This window comes from Grammomys surdaster, unplaced genomic scaffold (genome assembly GCF_004785775.1).
Source record: "Grammomys surdaster isolate TR1022 unplaced genomic scaffold, NIH_TR_1.0 128, whole genome shotgun sequence".
Taxonomy (NCBI): domain Eukaryota; kingdom Metazoa; phylum Chordata; class Mammalia; order Rodentia; family Muridae; genus Grammomys; species Grammomys surdaster.
Window position 1 is genome coordinate 4,618,494 of NW_021604586.1, and position 10,977 is coordinate 4,629,470.

Consider the following 10,977-nt stretch of genomic DNA (forward strand, 5'->3'; position numbering starts at 1 on the left):
AGTTGCCGCACCGCGATCCGAATCGGACGGGCGTGGGGCGGGGCTTCCTCGATTCCCGCGAGGCTTCGCGGCACCCTCTTGCACTTCCGGTGCGGGCCCCGCTCTTCCGGTCGCGAGCACCCGTGGTGTAGAGGGCGGTCGCGGCGGTCGCCTGGCAGCAGTGGCAGGTGACGGCCTTTGACAGCGGGTGAGGGCGGCGCGGCCGAGGGACGAGGACCTGGATCGCCGGGGCGGGAGCGGTGCTTCCTAGGCGCCCCGGGACCGGGGACTTGAGTAGCTCCGTGACCTTGGGGCGCCCGCTCCCCGGGCGGGTCTGTTGTCTTGGATCCCCGTTTGCCGTTCGGATCCGGCCTGTCCCGCATCGGGCGTTCCCGCTTCGCCAGGCCCGAGGGACAGCGAGCTGAGCCCTGACGTCACGCTACGATTTCTACCGCCCCGGGCGTTATTTTTTCGGGTTCAGACGTTCTCTCTCGGGGAGCGAATCCAAGGGGGTTGTACTAAAGTGAGGCGCGGAGCTCGGGTCGCTGGGGCGGGTGACAGGGTCATCTAGGTCGCCTGCGGGCCGCAGGGACGGGAAGCGGGCCAGGGCTAGGCCCTGGGCGGCCTCCTCCGCTTGCCCTTCGCCGTCTCCGCGCAAGTCGATTTTTAAAATAAAACTCAGTCGCAGGCGGTGTGCTGCCACCGCCACAGCGAGGGACAGTTATACCGTGCTATACCGAGTTCTAGTTTCAGTTATTTCGTCCTTCTAGTGAATTTTTAAGAAGCCAGTTTTTTTTTTTAAGTAATTGGCCAAAGCCATGTATATTACAGTCCTTGGTTTGATATCAGGAAGCTCCGTAAATGCATACTAAGTAGGAGAACATCCTCCTTGCTACTTCATGCCTTCGCATCAGTAATACAAACCGGACCGACCCTAGGTTCATGCCTCTGGCCTGTAATGCCAGCTCTTATGGGGTAGAGGAAGATACGGTGGAAGCTTTCAAGCCAGTCTGTGCCTTAAAAAGCTGATGAAGTCATAACACCAACAACAAAACAGCATTTAATGTTGGGGGAATAAGTTGCATTTACTTCCTTAATGTTCCATGGCAAAAAGACTTCTTCCAAAAAATGTCTCCTCTCATTGTTAGAGATGTACATTTTTGTCTTTCAGAATGTTGGCTACCAGGGCACTTAGCCTGATTGGCAAGAGAGCCATTTCTACTTCGGTGTGCCTTCGAGCACATGGTAAGTGGGACTTTTCCTTCCTTTTCCTTCCCTTTTCTTTTTTTTTTCTCTCTCTCTCTTTGGTTTCTCATGACGGGGTTTCTCTGTGCAGCTCTAGCTGCCCTGGAACTGAAGAGACTTACCCTGCCTCTGCCTCCCATGTTCTGGGATTGAAGATGTGCACCACTGTGCCTGGCTAAGGACTTTCACTTTCACATAGACTGACTTAATGTCTTTTCACCCCTATGTCTAAGAGCCTGTGCTGGGGTTTTAACAAAGATGCCTGGCAATTTGACCTTGCAGGGGTTTTAGGGAGAATTTGAACAGGGCATTTGTCTGCTTGAAGAAACATGGGTAAATCGTATTAGTCTGGGTCTTTGCTTGATATATTTTCCTCTTATATTTCTTTCTAGTTCTCTCTCTCCCTCCTACCCATCCTTCCTCACTTCCTTCCTGTCTCACTGTATAGCTCTGACTGGCTTCGAACTCACAGGGTTCCTGACAGTGCTGTGGTTAAAGGCACAGTACCACAGCTGTAAAGTTCTGTCTCTTCTGGCTGTCTCCATGGCTGACTGTAACGTTTGGCTTCTACAGAACTCTGTAAACTTACTAAGCCCTACTTGTGTTGCAGAAGCAGTGAGAGCAAAGGGAGGCTGGTGGGCTTGAGTCTGAGCTGTGTGGATTTCATTTCAGTCACGGACCAGTTCCTGGTGTCTTAAGAATCTGCCTTCTCAGCTGAAATGCACAGACACACAGGGTTTTGGTTCTGAGCCTGGCGTATCGCCACCTTAGCTTGGCATTTATGAAGCATGTCCTTGGTACCAGTGTTAGGCACCGAGACTAAGATAGTGTGTGGGGTGGCCCTTCCACAGAGAGCTTGCAGTAGGGAGCGGTCTGGCTAAGCTAGTGTTAGACAGCCTGGCCGGCACTTGGGAAGGCTTCTAGAAGAAGGGTCTGCTGCTGAAGGGCAGCAGTGTGAGGCGTGAGGCCTGGGCTGCAGGTGAGAAGTTTGGAGAACGAGATTTGTCTATCTAGAGGCCCAGGCAGCAGCGTGCATTCTCCTGCAGTGGCCTCCGTGGTGGTGGTAGGTGAGGCCGTTCTGCAGCAGTGATAGTGCTGTGTGCTGTTGCTTTCTGTGGGGAACGGCACCATAGGTGCAGGCTGAGACATAGGTGTTGTCAAAGGGTGTTGGGTAAGGATGTCCCTCTTTTATTAACCGTCATGGAAAGACAAGCTCCACCTCCAGGGACAGACATCTGTGACGAGACCACTTTTCAGTTTGGCTTGGCTGTCATTTTTTTTTTTTTTTTTAGTCTGGCCAGTGGACAGGTAGCTGGAGTCTCCTTGTCCTCCGTGCTTACGTGTGAGGATGCTTTGGGGACTCCACTGGGCACTGCTGTCAGTTGAGGTATTTGTGGTGTGAAGTGACTGAGAAAGGACCTGAGGCCTAACGCCTGACCAGCCCGGCAGCGCTCACCTTGGTGAGAAGCAGTCTTCTGAATGCAGAGTCTTTGCTTTCCCCACCCCTTTATTATTATTTTGTAAACTTCCCCCAACGATTCAGGTTTACTGACGGCATGAAGGGCGTCTGAGGCCTGGCGTATGCCTGGGTAGGTAGGTAGGGTTTCCACAACTCAAGTCTACTTGGAAGTAAGGCTGTCAGCCCCTCACCCACAGCCTTTAGGCCCAAACAGGGATGAGGAGCAAGCACGGTTGCTTGGGACTTGTCTTCGTGCTTGGCAGGGCTCCAGCGGTCGGTGTCTGGCCATGTTTCTCCTGCTTCAGGTGGGGATGGTGCCAGTCCTTGCCTAGTGAGGCCACTCGCTCAAGTGAGGTCACCTCCCTGCCATGCTTGTGCACGTGGGCCTGGGGGAGCCTGGTCCTGCACTGGTGACTGCAACTATGAGGAAGCCTGCAACTATGTGGGCTCTGCACCTCTGTCCTTTGAAAGAGTGCTTGTCTTTTGCTTTCCTCTGGTCTTGGGACAGGCACAAATCTCTGAAGTGTACCTAGAAAATAACTTACCCATTCTTGATCTAGAATATAGTGTTTTATGGCTTTTGGGCTCTGAGACCATGAGAGTTTATGGCAGTCTGATAGCTGAGCTGTAATCGACACAATACACTGGGCCACTGAAGTCACTTCTTTTTAGTGTAGTTGCTGGTATGTACCATTATCATCACGGTTGATTGATTCTGGAACATTCTCACCCTAATTTACATCTATCTCTATAGCCTGCAGTCCAAGTATTTTAAGCCAGAGAAATAGGGTTGAGGGGTTGTGTGCTGAACTTGGTAAGGATGTTCAGGAGCTGCTGTTCTTTTTCTGATCATCGTCTCCTAGATTTAATTAGGACAGTGTTTCTGTGGCTGATCAGTCAGGTCTTAAACTTGAGATCGTCCTATTTCAGCTGGTCGAGTGCTTAGTTTCGGGATGCTATCATGCCTGGCTTTATGGGATGCTAAGAATTCTGAGGTTGAACAGAAGAGTGGAGATTCAGTGGTTATTTGTGCAGCACAATAAACACGTGGGAGAACCAACCCCAGCACTGCTTAAGGCCTAGGTGCATGCTCACCGTGATGGAGCCACCGGAGCCTCCCCTCTTTGGAGGGTCTGGCTTTTTCCCCTGCTCACTTCAGGCTGACTTGACTGTCTTTGAGTGCTTTAAGTGGGGAACATCCAAGGAAAGCAGACCTGCCCTGCCCTGGGCAGACCTGACCTGCCGTGGGTCTGCTGACTGAGCACAGCAGTCTTCCCTTGGGGTCTGAGGGCCACCTTCTGCTTCCTGACACACGTGCATTCCTCAAGGGGGACCCATGTGTCATGTCTTGCTCGGTTCTCACAGAGTGTGAGCCCATGGAGGCAGAGACGCTTGTTTCCTCCCAATCCCACCCACATATGTCCAGAGTTAGCCGAGTGAGCAGTAGGTACTTGCTAAGTCTAATAAACTAGTGAGTGGTGGCTCAGTGGATGAGGCTGCTGGGGTCACTGCAACAGCCGCCTTCCCTTTTTGAGTTTTATGTTCTGAGTGTGAGACCCTGTGGTTGAGTCTTCATTTAGTCCAATTGCTTATCCAACAAATAACCCTCGGCCCTGGTCCTGCCTCTGGTGACTGTAAGTCCTAGAGTTTGGTTAGGTCAGGCTTTCCTTTAACCATTGACCTGCCATCACCCTTCTGCCTAGATACCCATCTACACGGGTTTTCAGATTTACCCACTGTGTCTTAGGGAGTGTTGTGAAGAGTGAAGACTATGCTTTCCCTGCTTACGTTGATCGGCGTGACTACCCCTTGCCTGATGTGGCCCATGTCACGATGCTGTCTGCCAGCCAGAAGGCCCTGAAGGAGAAGGAGAAGGCCGACTGGAGCAGCCTTTCCAGGGATGAGAAAGTCCAATGTAGGTATCAGGGTGTGCACAAAAACTCAGTAGTGTGAGGAGGTGGCTGGGCTAGACCAGATCTCCTGGCTGGGCCTTGGGATATCTATTGGCTACTGCTGGCTTAGCCTTCAGTGAGGAGCAGGGTGTGGAGATTACAGCTCCTTGGTACATAGGATGGGTGTGGCTTTGCCGAAAGATCAGCTGAATACCACTGTGTGCTGTGAAAAAATGGGAGAGCCATATGACCTCACGTGACCGAGGGCTTTGCTGGCAGTCAGCTCTGCATTTTCTCTGTTTGCTGGTGTGTGAGCGCAGATCTGTGCACAGTTGTGTGTTCTGGCCTAGCCTGTGCCATCCCTGGGCTGGGTTTCTTCAGGGAGGAGGGCTGAGCCCCCATCTGTGCTCTGTGTTTACCCTGCATCTGTCCCGCTCAGTGTACCGCATCCAGTTTAACGAGAGCTTCGCCGAGATGAACAGGGGCACCAATGAGTGGAAGACAGTCGTGGGCATGGCCATGTTCTTCATTGGCTTCACTGCGCTCGTTCTCATCTGGGAGAAGAGCTTTGGTAAGTGGACAGGGTGAGGTGAGGCCCAGGAGAGCTGTAGCTCTTGGTACTGTTGGGGTCTCACGTGGCCTCCAAGCCCAGGGTGGATAGAGGCTGTACTCATGGGAACACTTATGAGCTAGAGTGTGCCCTTTGCATGGCCAGCTGTCCTTGTGGCAGAGCAAGACCGCTTTCTTTGTATAGCGTCCCATGTTCTGTAGCCTGGATCTGCTCTGTTAAGTCTCAGGTCCACAGAGGACTGCATGCTGTGAGCTAGGAGACCCATTTGCTGCGTGGCTGGCTGTTCCCGAGCATCTGGAGTCTGGGGTGTGAGGCCTTTCCCATACTGTGTGGACAGTGTTGAGCTTGCCTGCTCTCTGCTGTGTGTTCTCTCTGGGTTGGGTTGGGTTGCATTCTGAGCAGGCCCTCCTCTCCTGAGTGTGGCTGCAGATGACTAACATGCCAGTCCTCTGCGTGGCATCCCTAGCTGTGTGCTGGGCCACCCTGCGGAGTCTGCCACTGACAGCTTAATGCGTAGGACTTCCCTGCTGACCTTTCACTGACAGGAGTTACTAAAGCCTGTGAGAGGGGCTGGGGCAGGTGGCTTTGCTTATGGATGGGGAGACCCTGAGCCATGGAAGGCCTGGGCAGTGCCATCCCAGCAGGGCTGCCTTCCTCACAGACTTGTTCTGTACCACAGTGTATGGGCCCATCCCTCATACCTTTGATAGTGACTGGGTGGCCATGCAGACCAAGCGGATGCTGGACATGAAGGCCAACCCCATTCAGGGCTTCTCTGCCAAGTGGGACTACGACAAGAATGAGTGGAAGAAGTGAGAGCCTGCTGCCCGGCCGGCTTCCCCCTCCCTCCCTCGGCATGCTGGATGCTGCCCTGTCCAATGGTCCATGCTAATAAATGACCAGTTTACGTGATGCCTGCCTGTGTGTTCATTCTCTGGTGGTCACTAAATGAAGGTACCTGTCTGCTGAGATGCGAGATTTCTCTCCCATAATGGAAGTGAGGAGGGTTTTAAGGATTTTGCTAGTTATTACTTTATGTGATGTGTGTCAGGGTGCATGTGTGGGGAACAGAACAACTGGGGAGTTGGTGTTCACCTTCCATTTTGATGTGGTCAAGTTCAGGTCACCAGGCCATGTGACAAGTGTTTCTACCCGTTGTGATATATTTTGTATAGGGGACTTGCATTTTTCTTTTAAAGATTTATGTATTTATTATATTTATATGATTACACTGTAGCTGTTTTCGAACACACCAGAAGAAGGCATCAGATCCCATTACAGATGGTCCATTACAGATGGTTGTGAACCACCATGTGGTTGCTGGGAATTGAACTCAGGACCTCTGAAAGAGCAGTCAGTGTTCTTAACCGCTGAGCCATCTCTCCAGCCCAGGGGACTTGCATTTTAACTTGTTGAGGAAGAGTGTATAAAAATCGCACCTGTCGCCGGGTGGTGGTGGCGCACGCCTTTAATCCCAGCACTTGGGAGGCAGAGGCAGGAGGATTTCTGAGTTCGAGAGTTCAAGGCTAGCCTGGTCTTCAGAGTGAGTTCCAGGACAGCCAGGGCTACTCAGAGAAACCCTGTCTCGAAAAACCAAAAAAAAAAAAAAAAAAAAAAAAAAATCGCACCTGTCAGGCAGTGGTGACTCCCAGCACTCGGGAGGTGGGGGGCCAGAGGCAGGCAGATCTCTGAGTTTCGGGACAGCCAGGGCTGCACAGGGAAACCTTGTCTTGAAAAACAAAGAAACAAACAAAAATGAAACTAGACTGACTACTATGGTGGTCTGGGAGATTGTAGGTTGTTGACATTTTTACATGTGAGGGTAGCCTGACACAATCCTGTGTAGTAGCACAGAAATTGCCGTGAGCTACTTCTGAGACTTTCTATCTCTTGAAATTGTCACCATTGAATAGAAGTAACCACTGGGCCGTGCAGAGCAGGCCAGGCTGTAATAACTGGCCAGGCATGGTGACCACGTTCTCCATCCCAGTACTCAGAAGGCAGAAGCAGAGACAGAATGATTACAGTAAGTTTGAGGACAGTCTGGCTGACATAGTGAGTTCTAGGCCAACCAGGGCTATGTAGCACCCTACTGCCTTGTCCCATGTAAGCACCAGAGACCCTGTCTGGAAGGGGAGAGGTCCTGGTGCTTGGACTGGCGGCAGGAACAGGCATTGCCAAGAGGGTGCCTGGGGAAGCCTGGCTCTGACAAAGGGGATTGATTGGTCCAGGGAGTCTGAGCAGGGCCTGGGCTGCCTGCATGGCGGACAGCAAGCCAGCCCGGAGCCATGGGCCCGTTGTAGTTTCTCCATGATGATCTAGAAAACTGTTTTTATTTGGCTTTTTGAGATTTTCAAACTCAACCTTTTAATCGGGGTTTAGCAATCCTAGCCTTTGATGAATCGCTCTTGTCGACAGTGTTTGAGCTCACATTTTTTCCCCTGGGAGCATATTAATGTCTTTAGTTGTTTGGACATATATATAATCCTTTTTTTTTTTTTTTCTTTTCTTGCGACAGGGTTTCTCTATGTAGTTCTGGTTGTCCTGGAACTAGCCCTGGAGACCAGGCTGGCCTTGAACTCCAGAGATCTCCCCTGCCTCTGCCTCCTCAGTGCTGGGATCAAAGCCATGTGCCACCATTTCCGGCTTCCAGAATTTTATTGGGAGCCTTATTGTAGGATTAGTGGTTGGCGGAGGCAACAGGTCATGGTTTCTCACTGAAACTTGTACACTTGATATTAGTTTTTTGGTTGCATTTTCTTAGGTATTTTTTTGTTACATAAATTCAAGTCCCAGTGGTGATTGTGGTTTTCAGTGGAACACTTAAGGCATAGGGTTGAAGGGTCCTTTCCCTCTGGGACTGTGCTTCAGGCTGATGGCTCGCTCAGGTTTTCCTCCCATGTCAGCTTGGACCTTCTGCCTGGGAGTGCAGCTTCACCATGAAGAATTGTCACATCCCTCCCTGGGTTTGCAGCTCCTGTCAGAGCCACTGAAGGACACGGAACTTCCCTTTGCTTGTGGACCTAAACCAGAGCCAAACCTGATCTCTACCCTGGATGCATTGCTTCCCTTAAGCAACTGTAGGATGTGAACTCCACCCCATCCTGCGGAAGACGCTGGGACATGTCCTTCTTTTCCAAGATAGTTTATGTGTGCTGGCCTGTAGCCGCCCGTGGCTACAACTTGACCGGGTTCACCTGAAAAGAGGGCTGGGAACGAAAGGGAGATGGAGGGCGAGAAAAGATGCTGGCCTGGGACTCATGGGAGCTCTCTGATATTAGCACCACCACGCCCTGCTCTACCGCACTCAGTTTTACTGCAGTGGATTTAGTCCCCATGTGCTGATGGTATTTATCCATAGCCTTTGGCTATGCACCTGCCCCTTCGAGCACTCCTGTGCATCCAGGTGTGGTATCTTTGTTTCTGGTCACCTTGCACTTTTATATTCTTTGCTTTCCAACTGGACACCACTTACATTGCCACCGGCATCTGAGAAGCAGCCACTGCTGAGGACAGGCAGGTAGGGGGTCATGCTCCACTAGGCCTGAGCTGGTGGGGTGTCACCTTGGCCCTACTGTGAGGCTTCTCAAGGACTGGGGTGTGGGAGTCCTGGATCCCACACCATGGCATAAAGTCTTTTGCAAAGGGAAGGGTCTCAGTAAGTGCAAATATCCCTACCCCTTCTGGGGCAGTACAAGGCTTGAACCTGAGGCCTCAACACACACAGGCAAGCATTGGGCTACTGAGCTACAGCTCCAGGCTTTGTTCTTTAAAAAAAAAAAAAAAAAAAAAAAAAGATTTTAGAGCTGGGTTAATGGATCAGTGGTTAGCAATGTGTTCTGCTCTTCCAGAGGACCTGAGTTTGGTCCCCAGCACCCAAGTCAGATGGCTCACAACTGCCCGCAGCTCTCGCTCCAGGGGACCTGACCCTGTCTGGACTCTGCCACACCTGCACTACCAGAACCATTCCTCCCCCCACCCCCAACACAGGATTTAAAAATAAATCCTTTGGGTTTTTTGTTTGTTTGTTTTTCCTGAGACAAGGGTTTCCCTGTGTAACAGTGTGTAACAGCCCTGGCTATCCTGGACTCATTTTTTTTAGACCAGGTTAGCCTTGAACTCACAGAGATCCACCTTCCTCTACCTCCCGAGTACAGGGATCAAAAGCATGTGCTACCACATCCAGCCTTGAACAATCTTTAGCAGTGTGGTGGTCCTGCTTTTAATCCCAGTACCCAATAGAGGCAGGTTTTTGAGGGCAGCCTGGTTTACATAGTTTCAGGACTATATAGAGAGACGCTGTTTAAAAAAGAAAAAAAAAGAATCTTAAGCATTATTTGTTTAGTATGCATTTTGTATGTGTGGGTGGGGCGTGGCTACTCTGCCAAATGGGTAGCGGTCAGAAGGCAGCTTGCGGATATCAGTTCTCTCCTACCCTGGGGTCAAACTCAGGTCATTGGCTTGGCAGTGGGAGCCTTTTCCTGAGGAGCCACCTCCTCGGACCATGCTTACCTTCTTTATCATTCCCGAGACAGCAGCTCTGAGCCGGAAAGGGGCCTCAAGATGCCTTTTAAAGGGGTTTTCTGCTCCCGGGCACCTACCGCAGCTAATTCCATGCACTGCATTCTCAGCTCTGGGCAGCAGAGGGCGCTCGGAGACCTAAGCAATCAGTGCAGAGTTGGACCATCTGAAATCTGAGCCAAGACTGAATGATGTGGGGCCCAACTCAGACATATGCCTCCCGTGTTGGTCTTGTTGTAGCACCTGATACAGTGCTTGCACATAGGTGCTTCATAAGTGCTTAGTAAGGGGACACATCCAAACCCTATGGGTGGGCCCACCTCCACGGGGCTTCTGAAACAACTTCATCTTTTTGTTCTTTTGCCTGCCTTCCCCCATGAGTCAGCACTGAAAGCAGCCAAACCCAGATCCCTAAGGGTCTCCCTCAGCTGCCTGCTGAGCTCATGCCGGCTGCGGGCAGCTTTAGGTTGGATGTTCTGGATTCCACTGCTTTCCGAAAATGCCCGTGCCAGGCTGATCTAGGCATGAACCAGGCGAGACCTGGGGGTGAGTGTGGAAAGCAGGTATTCATCCTTGAGGAGAAGTGTTCCTCTACGAATCTGATGGTTGCCTGGAGAGATGGCTCAGCAATTAACAGCACTGACTGCTCTTCCAGAGGTCCTGAGTTCAATTCCCAGTAACCACATGGTGGCTCACAACCATTTGTTATGGGATCTGATGCGCTCTTCTGGTATATCTGAAGAGAGTGACAGTGTATTCACATATATTAAAAAAGAAAAAAGAAAAATGATCCAGTGATTGATAGTCGCTGGGTATGGTGCCGATCCATTGGTCACCACTGGCCGCTTGTGCTTTCCAAAATGGAGGAGTTTGAACAGAGGGTGGAAATCCAAGGCAGTAAGTTTTAGCACTGAAGTTTCCTGATTTAACCGTCAGTTCAGACCACGATTGTGACAAGACAGCTCTGGGTGCTGCATGAGGGTTGGCCAACACCTGTGGGGTCCTGAGGCAATACCGGTAGAGTAGGCTCAGCAGACATGCATCATGCTCACCCAGGACGCCTGGCATCCCACAGAGCCCTGAACTCCTGTGGTTCCTGGTGGAACAGAAGCGATGGTCACCAGAGCCTCATTAGGAAGAGGACACAGGACTCTCAGGACACCTGGAGTTTGCACCGCTGTCACTGTGCAGGTGGCGGCAGGACTACCTGGCAACCAGGGATAAGAGCTCAAAGGTGGCTAGTCTGGGTGCTGTGGCTGTCACGTTCCCCAGTGACCTAAGTCACTGCACACTCACTCCTAGGAGTCCCC

General features: G+C 51.4%; 1 protein-coding gene across 3 annotated transcripts; it reads left to right on the plus strand.

Annotated features, from left to right (window-relative positions):
* The first annotated feature begins 45 nt into the window (after nt 1-45).
* Nucleotides 46-6,058, plus strand: LOC114608788. 3 transcript variants are annotated; one of them, XM_028752852.1, is made up of 5 exons: nt 46-167; nt 1,151-1,224; nt 4,431-4,598; nt 5,015-5,146; nt 5,826-6,058. In XM_028752852.1, the coding sequence occupies exons 2-5, from the start codon at nt 1,152-1,154 to the stop codon at nt 5,960-5,962; spliced, it is 510 nt and encodes a 169-aa protein (XP_028608685.1). In that variant the 5' UTR covers nt 46-167; nt 1,151; the 3' UTR covers nt 5,963-6,058. The 3 variants fall into 3 exon arrangements, with proteins under 3 accessions (XP_028608685.1, XP_028608675.1, XP_028608694.1); XM_028752842.1 differs by having other exon boundaries at nt 80-187; XM_028752861.1 differs by lacking the exon at nt 46-167 and adding an exon at nt 342-502.
* Nucleotides 6,059-10,977: the final 4,919 nt, after the last annotated feature.